Source organism: Vipera berus, assembly GCF_964194415.1.
Source record: "Vipera berus genome assembly, chromosome: 10".
NCBI lineage: Eukaryota > Metazoa > Chordata > Lepidosauria > Squamata > Viperidae > Vipera > Vipera berus.
In genome coordinates, this window is record NC_138213.1 from 6,940,621 (window position 1) to 6,966,557 (window position 25,937).

The 25,937-nt window shown below is 43.3% G+C and overlaps 2 protein-coding genes across 2 annotated transcripts; one reads left to right on the forward strand and one right to left on the reverse strand.

The window, feature by feature from the left end:
* Nucleotides 1-67: 67 nt before the first annotated feature.
* On the reverse strand, nucleotides 68-7,350 carry ORC6 (origin recognition complex subunit 6; the record flags this gene model as incomplete). The annotated part of the gene is given in 8 exon segments (XM_081335569.1): nucleotides 68-189; nucleotides 1,423-1,497; nucleotides 2,273-2,385; nucleotides 3,594-3,683; nucleotides 4,331-4,494; nucleotides 5,841-5,970; nucleotides 7,243-7,323; nucleotides 7,325-7,350. Coding segments are annotated over 8 exon segments (801 nt in total).
* Nucleotides 7,351-7,658: 308 nt separating this feature from the next.
* Nucleotides 7,659-25,145, forward strand: VPS35 (VPS35 retromer complex component). The gene is made up of 17 exons (XM_081336188.1): nucleotides 7,659-7,734; nucleotides 9,589-9,687; nucleotides 10,251-10,347; nucleotides 10,706-10,829; nucleotides 11,977-12,159; nucleotides 13,178-13,391; nucleotides 13,592-13,675; nucleotides 14,176-14,285; nucleotides 16,230-16,326; nucleotides 17,308-17,456; nucleotides 17,726-17,933; nucleotides 18,577-18,732; nucleotides 19,160-19,282; nucleotides 20,228-20,407; nucleotides 21,775-22,014; nucleotides 22,641-22,784; nucleotides 24,043-25,145. Exons 1-17 carry the CDS (start codon nucleotides 7,732-7,734, stop codon nucleotides 24,220-24,222), a joined length of 2,391 nt encoding a protein of 796 aa, XP_081192314.1. The 5' UTR covers nucleotides 7,659-7,731; the 3' UTR covers nucleotides 24,223-25,145.
* The last annotated feature ends 792 nt before the right edge of the window (nucleotides 25,146-25,937 follow it).

Consider the following 25,937-nt stretch of genomic DNA (forward strand, 5'->3'; position numbering starts at 1 on the left):
GTTGTTCAGACTGACATAGGCCAAAAGACGGGCCTAATGTTTGCACTCACAGGAGGAACAAGTCCACTCACACACTGTTTCTTTGTGATTTTGCGGCATTTTCTAAGATTCTTCGTTTCCATTCTTCGTAATCTTCTTTAGGCTCAATTTCAATTTTTGGACGCTTACGAGGGACTTTTGTTTCCAGAACTAATGAGGAAAAAAAATAATATATATAATTTGTTGTTGTTAGTTGCGAAGTCGTGTCCGACCCATCGCGACCCTATGGACAACGTTCCTCCAGGCATATAATAATATATATAATATATATAATTATTTGTGTGTTATTGTGTATGTATATGCGCAAACATACATACATACGGTTCTAAGAATCAGCTTTCTTATGAGGTAAGAATTAATGGAGCCCCCTTAAGAATATTTTTTTTGTGGCGCCTTCAGCTGGTATTGAAACACACTTTTTAGAACAGATTCAGATGAACAAACGTGGGCACTAATCAACATGGTTGCTATGAGATGGGGATGACACCTGTGGTCCAGGTGGGAGATGGATTCTTTCTTTCTTTCTTTCTTTCTTTCTTTCTTTCTTTCTTTCTTTCTTTCTTTCTTTCTTTCTTTCTTTCCTTTCGACTTATATGCCGCCCTATCTCCCGAAGGACTCAGGGCGGCTAACAACAATAACATACAATAATACAGAAGTTAAAATAAAATTAAAGGCCCCTGTAGAATAAATTAAAATTAAAATAAATTAAAAATTACAGTTAAAAATTAAAAACATAATTAAAATCCCTGTCAGTCCAGGTCAGCCAGGTGGAAAAGGAGTGTTTTGAGGCCGCGGCGAAAGGACTGGAGATCTGGGGCCATCCGAAGCTCAGGGGGGAGCTGGTTCCACAGGGCTGGCGCTCCCACAGAGAAGGCCCTCCCCCTGGGGGTCGCCAGCCAACATTGTCTAGCCGACGGTACCCTGAGGAGGCCTTCTCTGTGTGAGCGCACTGGGCGATGGGAAGTCGTTCCCGGCAGCAGATGGTCTGCCACTGAAGAAAGCCATGTGAGCCACATTCTCCGATCTGATTGACTTCTGGAATTTGGGAGAATCCAGAGTATCCAGAATTTCAAACCAGGCTGGAATTCCATGTTCTAGTTATGAAAGCCAGGAGCTATTTGAGGGCAGTAGGGTTAGGTTGTTACCTGGAGGAGGACCCAGATTGTTGGGGGCAATTAAGCTGACTTTGTAATAATGCCGCTTGGGGTGTGTGTGAAAGCCCTAATAAGCAGGCATACACATAGAATGAAGGCTACTGCTAAGCTTGTAAGCCGCCCTGAGTCTTCGGAGAAGGGCGGGATATAAATGGAATTAAAATAAATAAAATAAATAAAATAAACCTGCCCATAACTGGGCCCATCTAATAGCATGATTGCCTTTACCTTCTTCCTTTGCCAGATCTTCAAGGAAGGATTTCTGAGGCTCTCCAAGCTTCACCGACAATGAATCATCTTCTCCTTAAAAAGAAGAAAATGACCGTCAGGTTTAGGCAACCTTTGAACGCCCAAGAATGGCTACATTCAATTGAATAAGCCACAAGGGGTAAACTGAACTAAGGAACTGGTTGTACTTTGTAGGAAACAGGACACCGAAGTCCAGAACACTGTCAACTTAAGGTGGTGCTCTCCTTTCTGCCTACAAACTAGCCATAAATAGTCGATTCAAAGTTTGGAAGAACAGCTCGGATGGAACAGCTGAGTTCTCTCGTGTTCAAATAAGGTTTGCCAGTAAGCTACAACTGAATTTGGTCACACTTCAATAAGGCTTACAAATCACAGTAACTTAAGTTTGGTGGCCGCTGTGCAAAGCTCAAAGTACATCCTCGATGTACAGTCACTTGTTTAGGGGCCGTTTGAAGTCACAACAGCACTGAAAAAAGTGACTGATTGTTTTTCACACTTAAGACCCTCGCAGAATCCCTGTGGTCACACGATCAAAATTCTGACGCTTGGCAACTGACTCATATTTATGATGGTTGCAGTAGCCCGAGGTCACGTGATCCCCTTTTGCGACCTTCTGACAGCCAAGACCAATGGGGAAGCCAGAGGTGACTTAACAACTGCCTCACTTAGCAACAACAATTTGGGTCGTAAGGCGAGGTCTACCTGTATTCAGGCCTCTCATGTTCTATATAGTTTTCCAACAAAAGGCTTACAAAAAAAAAGCGGATGTGGTTTTTACAAGTTGCAAGAAGCGAATCAAGACAAAAAAGCATTTAAAAAAAAGTCATACGGTTGATTTGCTGGCTAATCTTCTCTAACTGGGCGTGGAGCCGGTCAAATATGGTTTTCTTCACCCCGGATACGGTCACCATTTTGGTTTTATCCACCTTAAGTTTCAAGTATCTGCAATGAGAAAGATTTGATTCATGAAAAGATCCTTTTGCCCAATGATTTAAACTTACATTGGCCTAAACAGAGGCTGCTACTATCGTTATCTCTCAGTTCTAATTTACATCCCACCAGTTTCTCCTCACTAACAAGCGGCAAGTGTATGAAATCAAGCAGACATTTAAAATAAAAAAAAAAACCGGTTAGTTAGATATGCTTCGAGCGAAAAGCATCTCTTCTATACAATATGGTTTTTTTTTAAGATTATATATATATTTTTTTACCTTTGGGTTCTTTTGCATCGTTCTATGAACGTTCTGCTTTTTTTCCTCAAGAGTCTGCTTTTTTGACAGCTAAAGAGCAGACCGTGAATCAACAATCCTTGCTAGACGAAAAGTATTTTAGAACCAAACCACGTGTCAGAACATAGCTGAGCCCCCTCCACTGCCTCCCTCAATATTCCATGGGATGTGATATTTGGGGAAAGGGCTCCTCCATGTGGAAAGATGGCTTAGAAGCTGGCATCGGACAATGGACCTTAGCAGGACCAAAAAGCTAAGAAGTGCTACAGCAGCACTACAATTCCCATCATTCAAGATAACTGACTCTTTGGCTGGACAAGAGAACTGAAGTCCTATAATTTGGGCTGTTTAAACCTTACCGTCTTCAAGACATTTTCAGTGGACCCTTTGAACCTTAGAGACTACCACTAAACCAATTCTACAGGTCTCGTGTATTTTGCTTCTAAATTAATTACAGGGATTAAAAAATAGGGTAGTTATCTTTCAGCACTACTTTCACCATCAGAATCGGGAGATTCTGGCAGTTCAAATGATTATAAATATTGGAAGCTTAAGCTCTCTACAAGAATCTGCTCAACTAGTGGTCAAGGGAAATGAGCGGGAGATAAGCAAGTCATTCAAAGTGGAACATAGATCTCTTGTGGGATTTGTGAGTTATAACACGTTTAACCCTTCTTTCGGGCTCATTTCCTACAATATGTTTTTAGAAGCAAATTGGTTCATGGCGACAATAGTCTATCATGATCCATAATTTGTCCCTTGATCTTGATCACAATCGGACTCCCATCTCTGTGGAACACACATCATAAATCGGAACATGAGATATAATCAACGTTCTTTCTTCCAACTGCAGATGTCAACTTTCCCCACCCTACCGTCAACCCAAGGGAAACTCTTTGGCAACATTTCTTCCAATCTTACCTGCAAGCGGTAAACAACGCCACAGTGGTGAACAAGGGTTTTGATAAATCGAGAGCCACCTGTTGAATTTCTGGCAGGCTGGATTCGTACCTGAAAGGGCAAACCCGGTTACAGGAGCTCCAACAATTTTAATTCAGTAGGAGTTTCAATTCATCATTAGCTGTGAATTCTTGCTATCGGTGAACCCTTACACTGTTGAAATAGGAAAAATCTGTTTTATTGTCTCTGTTACTTATTCTTTCCTAATTTTAGATATAGCAGATAGAGAAAACTCTCCAAACAGCTTCATGTTTTTAAATTATATTACAGGTTAGAAGATTATTGGCTGAGGATTATCAGTTCCAGAGGCAATCCACTTTGTAGGTCTAGACTAGGGGGTCTTCAACCTTGGCAACTTTTAAGACTTGTGGACTTCAACTCCCAGAGTTTCCCCTCCTTAATTCCCCACTAGTCTTAAAGTTGCCAAGTTTGGAGACCCCTGGCTGAGATCTAATCTTACAAGTACTTGGCTGTGGTGGCTGAATTCCGCCCCCCCGCCCCAATGTAGCACAGAAACATTTGAGACAATCGCATCTTTTAGCTCATCTGCTTGGCTCAGGGATAGTTTTCTCAAGAGCTATTCCTGATCTTGTTTGTGCTGAGGATGATGAAGGATTTAGTCAAATATATTCTGCACACAAGTCCTACAAGTTGCTACGGTTAACAAGCAGCAGACATGGTCCTCCAAAACGTCCTACCTCTGCAGGATTTTTGACGCCAGGTTTGCAGCTTCCAAGCAGGAGAATTGAACGGCCATCTCTCTGATGCCAACGCTGGATTGCAGAGCGAGCAGGCTTTCAAAAGATCTCAGGTAGCACTGGTAAGTGGCTCTCTTCAAGCCGGAGACTTTCACAAAATAACTCTTTGGAGGAAAAAAAAACCAACAACAAAGGAACAATAAAGTCGTTTCCAAACCTGCATCTAGTCACTCAACAAGCCACCATTTGACAAAAGGCAAGTCTATATTGCTTATGGGCACCAAATCATTTCTGCCCTTATCCGCAGCCCCTCTGCTATCTTTATATTCATCAAAAGGACTGTGGATTGTCTGACTTTTATTAAATTATGTTCAAGACTGGTTGCCTCCCAAAGTTGATGACAAATATTGGAATTGACAAAACGATAGCCCTGTCTAGTAAACTCTTGTGTCGGGGGGGGGGGGGGGGAACTTCGTGCATTTTTTGTCAGATAGTGAATGGGATTTAGTATCAAACAAACCCCTTAGTACATAGCTTCCTTTACATGTAAGGTTACATACAGCATCCCCTTTTTTCTTAACCCCCAAAACTTAATTATTTAAGGCCAGTGTGAGACAGATTCACAGCACTAGAAAACTCAAGAACAGTATCCGAGGGGCTGCCACAAAGAAGAGGGGGTCAAACTATTCTCCAAAGCACCAGAGGGTAGGACAAGAAACAATGGTTGGAAAATGATCAAAGAGAGATGCAACCTGGAATTAGGGAGAAACGTCCTGACAGTGAGGACAATTATCAGTGGAACAGCTTGCCTCCAGAAATCGTGGGCGCTCCATCACTGGATGTTTTGAGGCTAGACTGTCACTTGTCTGAGATGGTATAGGTTCTCCTGCTTGAGTAGGGGGCTGGACTCCAAGGTCCCTTCCAACTTCTATTCTATTCTATATTCTACTCTACTCTATTCCATCCCATTCCTATCCTATTTTCTAGCACAGGGCTTTTCAACCTTTTCACCCATTGTACCACTTTTAGGATATGGCAACATCAGAATACCACCAGTCTCCTAGCAAGGTGTCAAAAACTTGACGACCAAAAAAAAAAAAGGAAAAAAAGTGATGAAGTACAGGTAGTCCTCGATTTACAAGTTTGCTTAGTGACTGAAAAAAGTGCCCCCCAAGCCACAGCCGAGCAAGACACCTGCCTTCTGGGCTCAGAAGCGCCAGGATAAGTGCCAAGCTCCAGCTAGAGCTACAGCTGATCCTGGCGCTTCCGCTGAGCCCTGACAGCCCTGCAGCTCCAGCCGTCTCTCGCTCAGGCTTGTGCGGTGCTGCCACCGATTCAGCTCGTTCCCCTCCCCTGCTACCACTTTTCTAGGATGGTCGCCCTGCCAGGTGCCATTGTACCACAGGTGGTACCCGTACCACTGGTCGAAAAGCCCTGTTCTAGCAGTTAAACCTCTATGGAAATGCCACTAATTCTCAAGAATTCCGGGTAAAATATGAGGTATATTTACTTTGTCCACAGGATTCCTCGTGAAGGTGGCAGCCATGTCCAGGCAGATCACAGCGCTACTTGTGGGGCTCATTTGGGCTAGCAGGGAGGCACACTTAATTTGAGAAAGTCGGAGGTATTCCTCGGCTTTTCTGCAGAACCACAAAAAAAAGGCTATTAGTATGAAAGGCAAAAGAAGAAATGAAATCTCATTTCCTAGCTCTTATGTTCACAGTTATATAATTGCAACACCTAATATTTAGTAATTAGATAATCCTCCCTACATAATTATATCAATTGGTGAAGGTCAAGGAAAAGCAATCATATTTACATGTTCAGGAAACAACCTGAAGGAATATGTTGAAGGCCTCTGGGTCATCTTGTCTTTTAATATCTAAAGGAGTTTTTGATGTTGCAGGCTCCAATTCCTGTTATTTCTAGCTGGGCTGGCTAGATGCTCCAACACTGGAAGTTTTTAAGAAGAGACTGGACAGCCATTTGTCTGAAATGGGGTTCCCTGCCTGAGCAGGGGGTTGGACTAGGTGACCTCCAAGGTTCCTTCCAACTTTATTATATTATTATTAAAGGTAAAGGTTCCCCCGCACATGCGTGCTAGTCGTTTCCGACTCTAGGGGCTGGTGCTCATCTCCGTTTCAAAGCCGAAGAGCCAGCGCTTGTCCGAGGACGTCTCCGTGGTCATGTGGCCGGCATGACTAGACGCCAAAGGCGCACGGAACGCTGTTACCTTCCCACCGTAGTGGTCCCTGTTTTTCTACTTGCATTTTTACGTGCTTTCGAACTGCTAGGTTGGCAGAAGCTGGGATGAGTAACAGGCGCTCCCTCTGCTACGCGGCACTCGGGATTCGACCCGCCAAACTGCCGACCTTCAAGCTCAGCGTCCTAACCCACTGAGCCACCGCGTCCCCATATTATTATTATTATTATTATTATTATTATTAAAAGCCTTATTTTAAAAAAAAAAACCAAGAGGAAAAACGGTCTTGGCTAGGCGGTGAATCGCTGCAGAGGTACCCCCAAAGGTAAGCTCCAGCCTCCGGAACGAGCTCAGATGGCTTTTGTAGTTTTTTTTTAAATTTTTATGTCATTTGGGCCATCCGTCAAATTTATTATTCATCCAGCCCAGCTAAAAGGAAACAAACCTCCATAGCCAGAGGTCGTCTATCTTCTCTCTTTTCCTAAACCTTTCCAAAGGAGGCAAAGGGACCAGAGGCGAAGTAGAAATGAATAAGACAAACACCCAACAAACCCCCCCCCCATGCAAAGCCTTCCAGGGGCGATGGACTACAGTGCCCATAATGCCCGGCCAGGAAAAAAAAATGTGGCTACTACTGGGGGGGCGGGGGAAGGGAGATGACGGTCCGGCTACATTCAACTGCATCCCCCGCTTCCCCATCCTCGTTCACCTGATAACTCCGGGCGTGGAGACCCCCAACTTGGCCGCCCAGCGCCGGAGACCTTCCCGCTCCATCCTCCCCGCCGCTTTTTTTCCCGCGCTGGCGCGGGAAGCCCATTCATAGACCTCCCCTTGGCCACGCCCCTTTCGAACGCCCGTGCCTTTCCCCGACGCCGCCTTCTTTTTCTATGACGCGAGAAAAAACAAAAAGGAAAGGGCGGGGAATCGAAATCCGGAGTGGGGAGGGGGGAGCGGGACAAAAAAAAAAAAAAAGGAAGCGGCCTTTCCGGATTCCGATTGGTTCTGCGCCGCGTCCGTCGGCCCAGCTCCGCGTTCGGCCGGCGTCCGACCAATGAGAGAAGGCGAGGGAAAGAGTGGCAGGCGGAGACGCCCCTAGGAGGGGAGAGGGGGAGGGCGCTGGCGGGGGTCACATGACGTGAGGGGAACCGAGGCGCTGAGCAGGCAGGCAGGCAGGCCGGCGAGGGAAGGAGGCGCCACCATGGTGAGTGGAGGGAAGCGGGGGGCGACCGCTGAAGAAAAGCCGCCCCTGCTTTGTCCGGCCGGGCCGGGCCGACATGTCCGGGGGTCTCGGCTCGCGAGCGGGGAGGGCTGCGGGCCTTCCCGCTGCGGCCGCTCTTGCCTCAGCGGCGCCTTTCCTTCTCCTCATGAGGGAAAAAAAAGGGAAATGTCCCCCCTCCCCCCCCGTTAACGATGACGCTGCACGGGAGGGGGGGATTCCGCGCTCTCCCCCCTCCCCGCCTCAGAGGGGGTGGGTGGGACTGGGGCTCCCATCATCCCCAGCCAGCAGGGTGGGAAGGGCAGTCCAGGCTTCCTGCCGGGCGGAGGGAAGGCCGACTCAGTCCCTGGCTGCCTGGGAGGGGGGCGCGGGGGGAGAAAGGGTCGTGCACGTGTGGAGCCCTAGACCCGTGTAAAACCGGGGGATGCCTGGGAGGGTGGTGGGGGCCTGGCTGAGGGGCAAAGTCAGAGAAGGTGGGGGCGAGGAGGAAGTAAGGCTGGGCAGAGGCTGCTTTGGGGGTCTTCAGAGGTTTCTGTGGGGCGGGGTGGTGTGTGTGTGTGTGTGTGTGTGTGTGCATGCGCAGGAGATGTGGTTGGGTGGATCCCCTGGGCTGTTGGGGCAAAAAGGATCTGGTCTTTTGAATAAAAGCCGTTGGGCTGGAATGGGACACCTCGCTGGGGGACAGTTTAACCCTTCTGTTTTGCTATTTGAAATCAATTAAAAATGACTTTTTAACTCTTGACATTCGCGTTTCATTCTGACCCTCCTTTTTGCATCCTTTCTTCAGTGATTCTATTCCACCGTCTCTTTGATGTTGGTGCAACTCTTGTCCTGCAACTCTTGTCCTGCAGCAAGTTGGCCGTCGCGAATTGTCATAGACCAGGGGTCCTCAGACTTGGCCACTTTAAGACTTGTGGACTTCAACTCCCAGAATTCCTCAGCCAGCCAGGGAATTCTGGGAGTTGAAGTCCACAAGTCTTAAAGTGGCCAAGTCTGAGGACCCCTGTCATAGACCCATGTTAGGTTTGCCTTAGACCAGCCCCTGTGAAGACCAAACTATTCACAGCTCACTGACCTCTTCCTCAAGTTTCCGATTGTTCTCCAACCCCCCCCACTCCCCCAACCTTTATTACAATTTAATTTAATAACTTATTTTTAATATATAATTTCATATGCTACTTTAACTAACTGCCCTGAAGGGTTGTGTTGAACACTTTGGGGAATCCTTCTTTAGACAATATAGCCATCACGAGCTGCTAAGAGTTGGGCAGGTATCCAAATTTAATAAATGTTTACATTATTTTTTAGTTTGCACATACTGGTAATCCTCATCTTATATCAAAATGGGGATTGGAATTTCAGTTGTTAAGCAAGGCAGTTGTTAATTGCATCCGAGTTTACGACCTTTTTTTTTTAACCACAGTTATTAAGTGGATCACTGCAGTTGTTAAATGAGACCTGCAATTGTTAAGCAAATCCAACTTCCTCCATTGACTTGGCTTTTTGGGAGTGGGCTGGGAAGATCACAAATGTTGATCCTATGTTCCTGGGATGCTGCAGTTGTAAATATATGCTGATTGCCAAGTGCCCAAATTTCAATCATGGGGATGCTGCGATAGTCATCAGTGGGAAGACCAGTCATAAGTCACTTATTTTCAGGGCACTCTTAACTTCGACTGTCGCTAAGTGAATGGTTGTCAGTTAAGGACTACCTGCCCACTTGTGATTTTAATGCAGCTAGTGAGGAACATGATGTGGTCTACATGATTTCTTCATGTCTTGTAGCAGAGGCTGGCCCTGAAATTCTTATCAGAAAACATTCCTTTCCTTGTTTTCTAGCCAACTACACAGCAGTCTCCGCAAGATGAACAAGAGAAGCTTCTGGATGAAGCCATACAGGCTGTTAAGGTGCAGTCCTTCCAAATGAAACGTTGCTTGGTAAGAACTGATGGACTTGAAATCTTTTTTTCTTTCACCTCGCAACGATTAACTCTGAATTGGTTAAAACAGCAACCTGTTCATAGTTTTATAGTCTTGTGTATATTTTTCTAAGCATAAGCTGCATTGAATGAAGAAGTTTTTTTTCTTCTCAGCAAACATACATTGAGCTGCCCTGTATAATTCATAAATATGCCAATTGTACAATTATTACTTAAAAACGTGCTGCGTCCAAAACTTTTTAAGTGTAAAATGTTCAATAATGCTGCTTATGTTTAAGTAAAAAAAATTGGCTACAGCAAGAATCCAAACTATCCCTCCAAATTTAGAAATTTTATACATTCACAAAATAAAAGCATTTCCAGCATTGTTTTAATGACTTGAATATTTCTAGTGGTTTGCAGCTTTAGTAGCAATGATACTTCAGAATATCCTTTTCAGTTGTTCCTTAAAGGGCTATAATCCTGATCTCTGGTTTGTTTGGAAAATATATTGCTAATTGATCAAGAGAATATGCATATTGCATGACAGAAAATTAAATATTGTTGTTATTGTTTTGCTAGGACAAAAACAAGCTAATGGATGCCCTGAAACATGCCTCGAACATGCTTGGTGAGCTGAGGACTTCAATGTTGTCTCCAAAGAGTTATTATGAATTATGTATCCTCTTGAAGTGGTTATCTGGAGCTCTTTTAGCTGATAAATGATGCTTGTTAATATCTTGTTGATATCACCCTAGTTGTGGGAAACGTGGTGGGAGCTTCATGCATATGTGAAGACCAGTGACTTCTTTTGATCTGTGACTTGCTCATGTTTCTCCATTTGCAGCTTCTGCTTCTGATCCAAAATCCAGTTTTGTCCAGCGTGATTCTCGTGTTCTCCTATTAGGCCGGATGTTAGCTCCATTGTTTCCTTCGCATCTCCTTTAGTTTCTAAGCGGTTGGTTTCTTCTTGGTATTGAATGAAAACGATCAAGGCTGTGTTGCATTAGTCTGTAATCCTTAACTGGAAGGAAAAGATATGGCGATCTCTGATGAGCTCCACTATCTAGAGGTTTACTTGACAGATGAGTTTGCTAAGGGAAGGAAGGTGGCTGATCTCTATGAACTGGTTCAGTATGCTGGAAACATCATCCCGCGGCTGTAAGTCATTTAAGAGGTTGTCTTCTGGTCAGTTATTCAATTCTGGCACCGATGGTTGGCTTTGGGTTTATTTTTGTGCTTTAGTGAATTGAACAAAATGCTTATAAGCACGTGTTCCTGTCCGCTTCTTCCTGTTGACATTAGTCCAACAAGATAACCCAACATTAGCCGGTTGCTTAACAGCTGTACAAAGTTAGGTTGTGTCTTTCCAGGAACACTTACAGCCCAGTTCCAAAGTTAGGATTCCCCCACCCACTTCAGCTTTAGGGCCATTTGCTGTGTCCCACAACTACATGATTATGCTTTTGGTGGTTTTGCAAATCTGGCCCATTGATTTGCTTGATAACCTCCACAAAAAAGGTTGTAAAATTGGGTTGGTCACGGGGGTGGCCCATTTTACAACTTTCACAACTTATGACTGTGATGAGCGGCCTCTAGTACGGTCTTAAGTCAAGGGTTCCCTGCATAGTACCTTGTAATCCTTGAATAAAAGAAGATAATATTGAAATCATCAATCAGTCTTTTAGTCTAAAAGACTACATTAAGCTGGGGTTTTGCTGTAATACATCAGCCCTCTTTATATCAGTGATTACAGTAGGAATGGAAAAAAAGAAAAAATATGAGAAAATAATTGTATATTAATATATTGAACAATACACATGTGCCGCCTTCTTAGCAGATTCTAGATGGCCAATGCTTCAGAAAGGGAAAATTAGAAGCAGGGGAGTTGAATGTGCCAGCGTTGTGAAATGGCCTCCCTTTGTAGATGAGACTGGGCCTCTTTTTGACAAATTTTTCAAAATCTTCTAAAATCTGAGCTGTTCTGTGAAGCTTTTCCTTGATTTGATATTGCCATCTTTTTTTATTTTCTGCTTTTATGATATTCTGCTTTTCCTTAATGTTGCACAATAGTTTTTTAACACAGGACTGTTGGGTTTTTAGATTGCCTTGTGTATATTTTAACCGTATTGTTTATGTAAACTGCTAGGAGCCTTTGAATTGTGGTGAGATGGCAATACTGTTAATAAAATAAATAGGCAAGTAAGAAAACTCTTGATCGAATGTTGGAATGGAAATTAGCAGCCTGCTTATACGCTAGCCTAATTGTGGTAAGCGAGTTGGTAATACTGTCTCCCTTATGTCTCAGCTATTTACTAATAACTGTTGGGGTGGTCTACGTGAAGTCTTTCCCTCAATCTCGGAAGGACATCTTAAAAGACTTGGTGGAAATGTGTCGTGGGGTCCAGCATCCTTTAAGGGGCCTGTTCCTCCGCAACTATCTTCTCCAATGCACCCGGAATATTTTGCCCGATGATGGAGAGCAGACAGAGTAAGAACTTTGAAAGATTGAATGTGTTAAACTTTTCATCTGTGAGAAACACGTCTGTATTGGGTGGTGGACGGATAGGGCAAACTAGCGGCCCGGTTTGAAGGCATGGGACAAAGTCACCTGAAGAGAGAGGGATGTCAGCAAGAGGGGTGGCTTTGGAATTTGGGCATTACAAGATATTTCAAATGCAAACCATCTTTAACTCAAAACATCCTGTTTTGAATTTGAAACGGCCGTCTGGAAATCTGCAAGAAAACAATAGTTCTAAGAACCAAAATGGCTGGACTTATGAATAGATCGTAAATGTGTTGAGTTGTGAGTAGGATTAATATGAGCATTAAAATAAAAAAACAAGCGAACTAGGTGGTCGATGCTTTGCAGGAGTGGAGTAACATGAAGAGACAATGGGAAAGTATATTAACTTTCATAACTGATTGAGATACAGCTTAATTGTAGCTTTGCAGTTGTGAAAAAGTTGTGGCTCAGCTCGGGTTGCAGTTTTGTTTCCATGGAAAGGACAAAGAGCCCTTCAGCCTGAAAAAAATATATTACACACTTTTCTTCCTAATGCAGAATTGGTGTCTGACTAGATCAGGGGTAGGCAACCTTGGCTCTTTTATGACTTGTGGACTTCAACTCCCAGAATTCCTGAGTCAGCATGGCTGGTTCAGAAATTCTGGGTATTGAAGTCCACAAGTCGTAAAAGAGCCAAGGTTGCCTACCCTTGGACTAGATTAATTCCAAGACGATATTAAATCTGAGGTTCAAATCTTACCCCAAAGAGAGTTATTTTCACGATCCTTTTAGATTAGATAACTGTTATTGTCATCTTTTTACTGTGGACACAGTGGCACACATTAAAAATGAAACATTTGTTGCTTGCTCTCAAAAGTGTACACATCTCTCTCTCTCTCTCTCTCTCTCTCTGGTTGAAAATGCATGCTGTCCGTTGGTTCAAAGACATCCAATCTACATCCTTGAAATCCATATTGACATGACTCCCTTTGTTGGCCCACAGTGAAGAAACCACCGGAGACATCAGTGACTCCATGGACTTTGTGCTCTTGAACTTTGCTGAGATGAATAAGCTCTGGGTGCGAATGCAGCACCAAGGGCACAGTCGAGATCGGGAGAAGAGGGAGCGTGAGAGGCAGGAGCTGAGGATCCTGGTGGGAACCAACTTGGTCCGGCTCAGCCAGCTGGAAGGTGTCAATGTAGAGCGATACAAACAGGTAACTTCTCTCTTCTCAATTAGTGCACCTTCCTTTACTGCGACTGTTAGCTTAATTACTACATTTAATTTCTCAATACTTGCATCTCAATTAGTTTTTAGGCACGTTTAAGTGAGTAAGAAGTTCCAGAGTTTGGTATGTTAATGGCTGTAGAAAGCTCAGTTGTGGTGTTAAGTCTCATTTTTTTTCCTGTTTTCTAGATTGTCTTACCTGGCATATTGGAGCAAGTAGTAAACTGCCGGGATGCGCTAGCTCAAGAATACTTAATGGAATGCATCATACAGGTACATACCTTAAAGGAAGGTTACTGACAGATTGGTAAGGAGGATCCGATAGGCTGGAAAAGAAAGACAATCATAACAAGACCACAATGCCATTCTTGAGCTAGCAGAATCTGCACCAAGAATGGACATGTTTGGCTTTTTTAGATCTGAATGAACTTGCAGAAACCTTTCAATGTGGATTGTGTACAATAACATGGTGTATGGAGTATGATTTTTGATGTTCATATAAAAGTTACGATGACTGGGCTACCATATTTTATGTACATTGGTTATTTGGTTTTAGAGACGTGGAATCTGTTGGTTCAGGTTTAATTTTTATTATTTTAACCCTCCTGCAATCTCGACAGCTGGGGAATTATATATAAATAACAAGTTTATACAACTTGGTAAGTTGAAATAGGGCCAATGTCATGGTTTAGCACAATGATCAAATGTGTGTTTAGTAAACAACCTAGAATAATAATTGACCAGTTGTTCCATCCTGTCCTCTCATGTGTTAGGTTTTCCCAGATGAATTTCACCTCCAGACTTTGAATCCTTTCCTTCGAGCATGTGCAGAATTACACCAAAATGTGAATGTGAAAAATATTATAATTGCATTAATTGATAGGTACGTAATGAAGCAAACATTATAAACTCTGTGTTGGGCCTCATCCAGAAGGTTTAGAATAGTTAAGTATGATATTTTTGTGTATGCAGGGAGACATATTTCAATGCAACCATTTGTATATATTCCTGTTTAGTATATGATTAGATAGAAGTTAAGACTGATTTATAAGAAAAAGACAAACGTTTTAATTTGGGTGGGAAAACTGAAAAAAAATAGAGGTTAAACAGAAGAAGTGATATTGTTTATAGTTATACAGTATATAGAAGGAAAAGATGGATTAGTAAATACAAAATGTAAATTTGAAAAGCGTTACATCGTGATGTGTCCCATGCTTGAAATAGAGACCTCAAAACTACTTTGGACCAGTTTCAAATTCAGTATGTTTCATATTACCTTATTGCAAAGAAGCAAACGATGCATTTTTTGGGGGGGGGAATTGAGCATTTGAAATTGGAAGCAGCTAATTGCCCCAAAAAATGAACAGACAAGGATATTCGCAAGGATGCAGGCTGTGATCCATGAGGATTAGTAACATGATTAAGGTAGATATGTAGAGCTTTGGTGTGAAATACAAAGGCTTGATTTGACGCTGATTTGTATTGGATTCCAACTAAGTCCTTTCCTATAGATTTTTAGGCACAGACAGTTCTTTCGCCATATTTTTGGAACTGTATGAGCAAGTGTTCTCTATCTCCATCATTTTCTTTCCTCCCACCTTCCTTGTGATACTGTTTTTCTTTTCAAATAGCAATTTATGCCGGCATATGTTTGGAAAACTACAATATTTGCATATACTTGGTATATGCATGTTTACGAATGTACATTTTAAAGTAAACATTTGCAGAAGCTAGTTGTTTGCTGTCTGTATGAGAGATGTATGCAAATCAGCTTTCTAGAGTGAGCTTAAAGTCCCCCCCCCTTTTTTTTCTTTTTTTTTTTTGCAGGGAGCATTGAATAGAAGATTTATCTGAAATGTAGTTTTGGGTTAGTCTTCAAAGCTTTTTTATATGGAGCAAGCCATATTTTTTTATCCTTTTCCCCGCTGTTAGTTTGACATACTTTCTCAGCATTAAATAATGAAAGATGTGGGTGCTAATAGGGTTTTCCCCTTTGTGCAACTATTTTATACTATGGTCAGACCGATTATTGTGGGCGTGCAAATCGGCTGTGATTCGCTTCATCAGCTTGGACTGTGAAATTACTTCAGAGATGTGTCCAAAGGCTTTTCTGAATTGTCCTTTTGATTCAAAGGGCATTTGATGATTTGATCCAAACTGTCATTTGCAAAGGATTTGATGCGGAGATTCAGTCAAATTGTCTTCAAACAGAATCCTTGAATTATAAATTTATCCAACTCTTTTGATGATTAGGACCAGCCCCCCCCTCCTCTCTCCCGCCCAACTCATGTTTATTTCTTATCTGGTGGTATCCATCTGCTGGTGAAAAGCTGTTCCATCTGTTTGTGATTTCCAGAAAAATAATCCTTACTAGTTTGACTTTCCTAATTGCTTTCCCAGCTTTTGGAAGAGATTTGGGAGCAGATATTTGGGGTAGGGAGTGGTAAGGAGAAGGTGGAATTAGCAGTCATGTTAACGGAAGCCAATTTGGATCAAAGGATCATTTATCAGAGGATGGTAGCCTTCATATGATCACTCTGTCTGGCTCCTTGGGTATACTCTCTGACTGTTGCTAAGGGCTGTGAGGGTGATGGTGTGATCTGATGAAGCGTGTTTAACCAGGGAGGGATTTTAAGCATGCCAACCTGAATTCCATGATGGGAGAAGAGCAGGGTATAGATCTGATGGGTGAGGAGATTGGGGACATGTGCCCTGTTTCTCCAAGAGAAACCAAATGCTATAACACATTGATTTGGACCGGCTTCAGCGTAATTGCCTGTTAGACATGTTTGCAAGCTGCACCTCATAAATCTTGTTCTGTCTTTAGACTCGCCCTCTTTGCCCACCGAGAGGATGGACCAGGGATCCCAGCGGACATTAAACTCTTCGACATTTTCTCCCAGCAGGTGGCCACAGTCATACAGGTAACTGCAAAATGATTGCACTTTCTCTAGCAGTGCTAAAAATAAATGTGGTTGCTGGGTTTGACTTAATATCCTTGAATCTGATCACCAGCCAATTCAAGACAAAAACTATTGTTTAATTATGTGTTAGAGCCCATGGAAAGTAGTACAAAAGGCTGGCATAGAGTGCCAAAAAATAAAAAGAACTTCATGTTGCCTTAATCGCTAGACAAATGGGGAAGTATAGGCTGTAACAGTTTGGTTCATTTTTTTTCAGTGCAGAAATGCAGGGTATTAAAAGGGACATATCTTTGTGGTGAAAGTCTTTAACTCTACTGGTTACTTAATGTATTGAATATTTCTCTTGGTGCTTTTTCTACTTCTGGCGTATAAATTTAAAGGAAGACCAAGGTGATTTGATTGTCTTAAGAATCTGTTAGAGAGGCACATAAATATTCAATTTTTGCTGCAAATTTGTATGCTGACAAAGAGCTGCATTCAGAAACTGCTTATTATTTTCATCACCTCTGCAATCAAGAGGTTCTCAAGAAGTATAAAAATTTCAAGTTGCCTGGGATTTGAATTTTAATTGAGTATATCTTCCTTGGCAAAATTTGTGCACTGCTAAAGCCTTGACCTATTGGAACATAGAAAATTAGCTTATCTCAGTACTGTGAGCGTTGCAGATTGGCAATCTCAGGATTTTAGGCTAGAGTTTTTCCGAATCACGCTTGTAAACGTTAAGGTTTGAACGTGAGATGTTTTGTACGCAAAGAAAACATTTTCCTCCACTGTAAAATAAGAGCAAAGTTAAACCTCCTAGAAACCCAATCTAGCTAAAATTAAGTGCTTCTTTGACTGGTTCAGGTCTGGATGAGTGACTACTTGAGTTTGGTCATGGATATAAAAATCAACTGTGATGTTAACAGAAATATCCTTTCTGTTACCTCTAATGCCCAAATATGCTTCTTTTGACTCCCTTGTGGACCATCCAAACTTCAGTCTAGACAAGATATGCCTTCCGAGGATGTAGTGTCATTACAAGTCTCGCTCATTAACTTGGCGATGAAGTGTTACCCAGATCGTGTTGACTATGTGGACAAAGTATTGGAGACAACGGTGGAGATTTTCAACAAGCTTAACCTGGAGCAGTAAGTTGATGCAAATTTCTTGGCCTTGTGTAAAAAAAAAATCTCTTCTGGATGGAGAAACGAAATAAATTCCTGCCACCATCTGACACTTCAAATGAAGTGCCTTTACCTGGTCTGTGACAGAATTGAGGGGCCCGGCTTTTGGTGTGATGGAGATTGATTTCTGCCAGTTCTGTCTTGTCTGAAAGACACTCCCTGTAAACTAAGAAGCGAAAGCACTGGAGCCCCCCCCCCCATTGACCCCCCCCCGCTCTTGCTTGTCCTTTCAGCATTGCAACCAGCAGCGCTGTTTCGAAGGAACTAATGAGACTCTTGAAGATCCCTGTTGATACCTACAACAACGTCCTCACTGTCCTGAAACTGAAGCATTTCCACCCTTTGTTTGAGTACTTCGACTACGAATCCAGAAAGAGCATGAGTTGCTATGTACTTAGCAACGTGCTGGATTACAACACAGAAATCGTCTCCCAAGACCAGGTAGGGCAATCCCAGGAACGAGTGCTCCTTTGTGTTATTAAGTGGAACGGAAACGGGGGGAAGGTGGTTGTGCTTGGGCAGCTCCTCTTCTTGAAGGAACCCAGAAAGGAAGGCAATAGCACCCTGAAAAACAAGCACCAATAAAACAAATTAGCAACAGCACTTAAGACTTCTATACTGCCTCACAGCGCTTTACAGCCCCTCTCTACACAGTTTATGGAGTCAGCCTATTGCCCCAAAACAATCTGGGCCCTCATTTTGCCAACCTTGGAAGGATGGAAGGCCGAGGATCGAACTCCTGGCAGTGGGCAGAATTGGCCTGCAATGCTGCATTCTAACTACACAACAACCGTTCAAAACAAAGTTCATTGAAATAGTTGTTCTGACCCCTAAAAATTGCCTTTCCAAAGCCTTTTGCCCAGAATTCATTGCAGCTGAAATCTCTGGAGTGGTTGGCATGACTTTGAAATTATTTTCCCTTCCGCAAGGGGCTCCATGTGCAGAGACCTCCCTTCACTGTAGCCTTTGAGTTCCATCTTGTGCTGAAATGGGTAAATGCAGTCCCACTAGCACTTCCAAGCCAAGCTGGCTTTCTTTTTCTTTAGGAGCCCTCCATGACCTGAATGTGGTTTGCCATTTCTAGGTAGATGCCATCATGAACCTGGTATCGACGTTAATTCAGGACCAGCCAGACCAGCCGGCTGAAGATCCAGACCCTGAAGACATGGCTGACGAACAGGGTCTTGTAGGCAGGTTTATCCACCTGCTTCGTTCAGAAGATCCCAATCAGCAGTATCTGGTATGGCAGCCTTCCGAGGCACTTGGATCTTCCTTCCATAACTGAACCAAATCCATTCCCTTTCCTTCATCTCTGGGCATTGGGTTAGTCAAGGAAGTTGGAATCCAGCATGCCAAAAGGAAGCAATTTTGAGGCAGCCAGAACAAAATTCAGTAGATCAGAATTATTTATCGCTTGGTTGTCCCAGCTTTCTATATGGACTCTAGGCAAGTTCTAGGCAGTCTCTCCCTCTCCCCCCCTCCTCCCCCCCACTCTCCCACTCCCTCCCTGATTTATTGGCTGCCCATCTTACCTCAGGGGAACTCTTGGCTAATTTGGTCCACAGTTATTGTGACCATGCTGGTTTATGAGTTAGGCTGTTTCTTTGTGATATGTCTCTCGTGATATTCAGAGCATATTTCAACATGGGAACTCTTGCCTATTTTAGATTTTAAACACAGCACGGAAACACTTTGGTGCTGGTGGGAACCAGCGCATCCGCTTCACGTTGCCGCCGTTGGTGTTTGCTGCGTATCAGCTTGCATTTCGCTATAAGGAGAATGCGAAAGTGGTGAGTGGATCTGTCGTGTGGTGTGTTTTATTTCGATGGCTGCTTAAACGAAAAGGGATCGACTGACAATTGCAGAATACAGATAGTCCTCGATGTACGACCACAATTGATCCCAAAATTTCTGTTGCTAACTCAGACATTTGTTAAGTGAGTCCCCCCCCATTTTATGACCTTTCTTGCCAGAGTTGTTAAGGGAATCATTGCATTTGTGAAGTTAGCAACATGGTTGTAAAGTGAATCTGGCTTCCCCATTGACTCTGCTTGTCAGAAGGTCGCAAAAGGGATCACGTGACACCAGCGCACTGCAGCTGTCATAAGTGTGAGTCAGTTGCCAAGAATCTGAATTTTAATGACATGACCCTGGGGATGCTGCAATGATTGTAAGTGTGAAAAATGGTCCTAAGTCATTTTTTTTCAGTGCCTCTGTAACTTTGGTCACTAAATGAACTGTTGTAAGTTGAGGACTACCTGTAAAAACAAAGAAATGGCAAATTGTATGAGTCTGGGACTGTTAGAAAGTTTTGACCTGTGAAAGGGGATAAATTAAATCCACGTCCTCAAATTTGGTGCAATATGGAATAAATGGGTGAAAGTAAACTCTTAAGCCATTGTTTGCCAATCTTGTCAACTTTAACATATGTGGACTCTAAAGTCCACCCATGTTAAAGTTAGCTGGGAATTCTGGGAGTTGAAGTCCACCTATGTTAAAGTTAGGGTTGGCAAACACTGTTCTAAACTTTTACTTGGATCAGACTGGATAGTCTGAAATCTTAAACTGTACATTGGGGAAAAAGGATTATTTGTTTTGTGTGTACTCGCCCCCATTTCTTTAGGCTTCAGATCTAGGTAGAATTTGATACAGAGTTTTAAATAGAAGCATGTAAATTTTGTTCTTTCCAGTCTGGGGTGATTTCTTCCTGCTTTGCTTCCTTCCCCCCCCTCAAGGATGACAAATGGGAAAAGAAATGCCAGAAGATCTTCACTTTTGCTCACCAGACCATCAGCGCTTTGATTAAAGCGGAGTTGGCGGAGCTTCCCCTCCGCCTCTTCCTCCAAGGAGCTTTAGCCGCCGGAGAAATTGGCTTTGAAAACCACGAGACAGTGGCCTATGAATTCATGTCTCAGGTGAAGTGGAGAAGACCTTTTTCCTTTTTTTGAGGCACCCTCCCCTCCTTCCTTTTTCCTTGATACCTTTCTGAATGTCGTCGAGAAAATGGCAAAAACACAAACATTACAGCCGTTTAAGATAAAGGTATTACTAGAATAACTTAAAATCAGAATTCAAGCTGCTAAAAAAAAACATTTCTGAAAGCAGGGGACATGAGCGAGAGTTATAATTTCATAGTGAGTGTATTTCTAGCTTGGAAACGGGAGCAAAACCTTTCTGCTACGGTAAAGGAGAGGTTGGAACATGTAAGACAAAATCTAGGCCTATGTTTTATTTATTTATTTATTTATTATTGGGACTTATATGCCGCCCTATCTCCCGAAGGACTCAGGGCGGCTAACAACAATAACATACAATAAATACAGAAGTTAAGATAAAATTAAAATTAAAGGCCTCTGTTTTACTGATTGCGCAACCCCTGAATGTCATTGGCTTGATTTTGGTTTGGCCTGTTGTGTGAAACTAGCAAGTATGGTTCGTATCCCATGGTTCACCGTGTGTACAGGCAGTCCTCGCTGAATAACCACCACTGGGACAAGCGACTCCATCACTAAGCAGTCTGGTTGTTAAAACAACACGTGACCACAACTTGTGATTTTACTGCCCCGCTTCTCCATTAACTCTGCTTGTCCGAAGTCAGCTGTGAAGTGAGGAAATGGTGATCATGTGACCGTGGGATGCTGCAGTGGTTGTAAGTGCGAGGACTGGTCATAAAGTTACTTTTGCAGCATTGTCCTAACTTCCAAATGGATGCTAAACAGGGCAGTTCTTAAGCAGTGGGCACCAGTAGAAACCTGTGAATGTGCTTGATAACTGATTTTTTCAGCAACTCCTGGCAAAACAAACCATGACCTAAAGATTTGGTGCCCACATCCCACAAAAACCTGAACATGAGTCTCTACAGGGTTTACACGGAGAACCTTTAATTCAGATGGCGAGGATCAAGCACCACACAGTCTGCATGCAAGGTGTTATCAGCTCGTGATCTCTGTTTCCTGTTTTATTTGGGGAGGAAGAATTCAAATAGCAAGTAGAAAAGTCATCTAGGCCTAGTTGTTTCTCAGCGTACTTCTCCCGAGTAGCCCCAGTTGGTTGGGAATGGTGATCTTTAGTAGTTCTGTACCTTGTGGAAAGTGCTTAAGATGATTTCCACTGGTTGCTGAAATACTTGTTTGTTAACTTTCAAAAGGCGAGCTGAGAAAAGCAAATAAGAATATAGTGCATAATGCTTCTCCTCTCTCTGTCTCTCTTTGTCTCTGTCTCTCTTTGTCTCTGTCTCTCTCTCTTTCCTATTTCCTCTGCCCATGTTTCTTGTCTGAATCAGGCATTTTCTCTCTATGAAGATGAAATCAGTGACTCAAAAGCCCAGCTGGCTGCAATCACGCTGATAATTGGGACGTTTGAACGGATGAAGTGCTTTGGCGAGGAGAACCACGAGCCCTTGAGAACTCAGTGCGCGCTGGCCGCTTCCAAATTGCTGAAGAAGCCGGATCAGTGCCGTGCCGTGAGCACCTGCGCCCATCTCTTCTGGTCTGGCCGGAACACAGACAAGAATGGGGAAGAGGTAAGGCCAGCTTGGGAAAGGGGCCTCTAGAATGAGCTGCGAGGAATAACAGAGACGGCGGGAAGCAGCTGCAGCCTAGACACGAGATAAGAACTCGTCCACGGGAGGAATTGGGGTGGAAAAAGCATCCTAGCAAGGACCCTCCCTAGTTCTTTGGAAAGTAAATTCAGGGGAGGAGGAAGTGCTTTCAGACTTGAAACGTTCTGCTGCCGTATTCTCACAATAAAGCTAGAATTTGTTTCTTGGTTTTGATTTCCTGGCCTGGACTACTTTGGAGGGGATGCTGGCTGGGGAATTCCAGAACTAGAAGTCCACATGTCTTAATGTTGCCAAATTTGGAAAGCCCTGTATAATGGGATTGATGTCTGGGTTAAGGAGAAATTCGGCCTTGCCGTATATTGGCAGGGTTCTGGAAGGAATACAGATTCCGAATCGACCGGAATCGGTGTATAGCGAGGTGCGCATCCGCTGCACTTTCTTTGGATTTTTTTGTGAATTCCTTCATCCTTCCCAAATCAGCTAAATAAATACGTTAGCCATGCAGTTTACGTTTGTGGAGAATCATTGTATGAGTCTGTTGAGGTGGGGAGTACTAATGCCTTCTTTTTCCCGGTCTTGTTGCTTAGCTCCACGGAGGTAAGAGGGTCATGGAATGCTTGAAAAAGGCGCTGAAGATAGCCAACCAATGCATGGATCCCTCCCTGCAAGTTCAGCTCTTCATAGAAATTTTAAACAGATATATCTACTTTTATGAAAAAGAGAACGAGGTGGTAAGGAGCAGCACTTTTTGTGTCTTGTGCAGATATGCAAAATCACACTGAATATTTTTACAAGAATCTCTTCAAAGTTTCCATCAGAATAGAAACTTTAGTGAGACCAAAAAGAAGGACAGTTCTTCTCCCCCCTCCATCCAACAACAAAAGGAGGCAATCTTTTGACTTCCATTAAAATTACAGGCAGTCCTCGGCTTACAACAGTTCATTTAGTGACCATTCAAAATTACAACAGCACTGAAAGAAGTGACTTATGACCGTTTGTCACGCTCACCACCCTTGTAGCATTCCCATGGTCACACGATCAGAATTCAGATGCTTGGCAAGTGACTCGGATTTATGACGGTTGCACTGTCCCGGGGTCATGCGATCTTCTGAGAAGCAGTGGGGGAGCCAGATTCATTTAACAACCAGGTTACTAACTTAACTGCAGTGATTCGCTTAACAAATATGGCCTGAAATGTAAAATGGAGCAAAACTCACTTAACAAATGTCTCAATTAACAAAAAAAAAATTTGGGCTCAATTATGGTTGTAGGTTGAGGACTAGCTGTAGTTAAATCTCTAATCTCTTAACAATGTAAGGGTGCTCGACAGATGATAAATTCAGATTAGGAGTTTCCTTTAGCACTATCCCTTCTTTGTCTGAAGCCCAGTTATCAACGGCGCAGCCTTGTCTGACAGAGGTCAGACTACATGTTACACTTAGTCTGTGGCCCTTTATTTCTCTGCAGAGCACTGGGAAGCACAGGGTGGCCATCTCATTTCCCAACAGCTTTTCCACCATTGGAGTGCTCTGAATATGCAGTGCACATGTGAAGTTGAAAAAGGAGACTTGAGTTAGCGAACTAGAGATTTGAGATTAAGCAAGTTACAAAGTGATGGACCATCATTATGCACCTCAGGTGCATTATTTTATTGAATCTTCAGAACCATCTTGAGGTCTTCTCTGCTTTCCTCAATTAAATGGCTAAAATCTGATATCGGATTGACCGTCGGGTGAGCGGGCACTGAAAAATTCTGCCAACCTCTAGTTTCGAGGGCTGCAGTCCTGTATTTAGCTGTGACCGTATGATTTGCCTCTTTTTTTTCAGTTGTCGCTCAGCAACAACTCCCAGCAGTCCCTGTCAGTCTGGACAAGAAAGGAAGGATGCTGGGAGATGTTGTCCGGCCACGTCAGGGTGGTCTTGCAGCGAACCAGAACATGCAATGTGTAAACCCTGTCTGTTTGACACCCCTCTCTTTTTTAAACATAGGTGACAATTCAGGTGTTGAATCAGCTCATTCAAAAAATCCGGGAAGACCTTCCTAATCTCGAATCGACCGAGGAGACAGAACAGATCAACAAACATTTTCAGAACACGCTGGAGCATTTGCGCTTGAGGAGGGAATCGCCCGAATCCGAGGGGCCAATCTATGAAGGGCTGGTCATTTAAACAAAAGACAACCCCACCTGCTCACCCTGGTCCCATTCTGTAGGCCCTTGTCCTCTGTCTTTCCATGTACAACACACACGGCATTTTGTTGTTCTCGTCATTCTTCTTGTCTTAGAGATCATAGACTTTTGTGCCTTTTGGGAGTGCCAAGATAGGCTTTCGGCTTACACTTCTTCTTTGTGTGTGTGTGTGTGTGTGAGAGAGAGAGAGAGAGAGAGAGAGAGAGGGAGAGGGAGAGAGAGAGGGAGAGAGAGAATGTGTGTGAATGTGCAAATACGTTCCAGGCTGCTTCTTCCAAGCATTTGGGATTTAAATATTCCTGTCAGAATTTCCAAGATAGGGACTAGCAGGCCAATAGATAAATTAGCATGACTGAATCCATTCTTCTAAAAATCCACGTGGCGTGTACCTCTCTTCCCCTCCTCCCTCGTGTTCTGATTTTTCTCTCTTCTGCCCTCACATCTTCGCCCAAAAGCCATATAATCTCTAATCCACCTTTCCATTTGCAAGTGTTACTAAGGCTGTGGACTATTTTTTAAAAAATAACATCGTTTCATTTTCTTGTCGGCCAGATTCCACTTTCTCCTTTTTTTTCATATTTGTCAGAGTTCTGTCAGATTCCCCCCCCCCCATCCCTTCTCCCCAGAATACCTTCATGCATGTATTTGGAGTTATAAAGCACCGTTCTTTTAAAAAAAAGGAAAATTAAACCAAGAAAGTTATATTTTGCATATGGGGACTCAGTGACATACAGTGAGGGTTCAGTATAGTGCACAGGGCATATTTATCAAGATAATAGTGAGAAAATTCAAAACAAATGGTGGTCTATAGAGTATATAACCTTCAGTACTGTCAAATTAGGGGGAAATGCAATCTGTATCCTTAATTTGTGCCAGTATAACAATAAAGTTGCTATTAATGAGTATGGCCTCCACTCTTTCCAGTTGCATTTAATAATAATTCTAGCTCTTTTTAAAAAGACACTGCAATTTCATGACCGTATTAAGAGTGCTGGCATAGCAACTGTGGCTGATTTCCCATGTGTGAAGCTATGCCTTCAGTAAGTTACGGCTTGGTGTGTTGACTTGAAATTGCCTGATGAAATCCTTCTTACTTTTGGACCCAACTTTTGCAGCAGGTTTGCTTATGAGTAGGGCAGTGCGGTAGGTCAGCAGGGAAGACACTGGGCTCGTAGGCTGGAAAGCCAGCAGCCAGGTTCAAGATTCAAGCTCCAGGCAACTGCGCGAGTTCCCATCCTCGCCTCAGCTCCTGTCAACCTAGCACTTTGAAAGCGTGCAAATGTAAGTCGATAAATAGGTACCACTTTAGTGGGAAGGTAACAGGGTTCCAGGGACGTGGTGGCTCAGTGGGTTAGCACGCTGAACTTGTTGATAGAAGGTTGGCAGTTTGGCGGGTCAAATCCCGAGTGCCGCATAACAGAGTGAGCGCCTGTTACTCGTCCCAGCTTCTGCCAACCTAGCAGTTCGAAAGCACGTACAAAATGCAAGTAGAAAAATAGGGACCACTACGGTGGGAAGGTGACAGCGTTCTGTGCGCCTTTGGCATCTCTTCATGCTGGCCACATGATCACGGAGATGTCCTCGGACAAGCGCTGGCTCTTCGGCTTTGAAACGGAGATAAGCACCAGCCCCTAGATTCGGAAACGACTAGCATGCATGTGCAGGGGAACCTTTACCTTTAACAGGGTTCCGTGA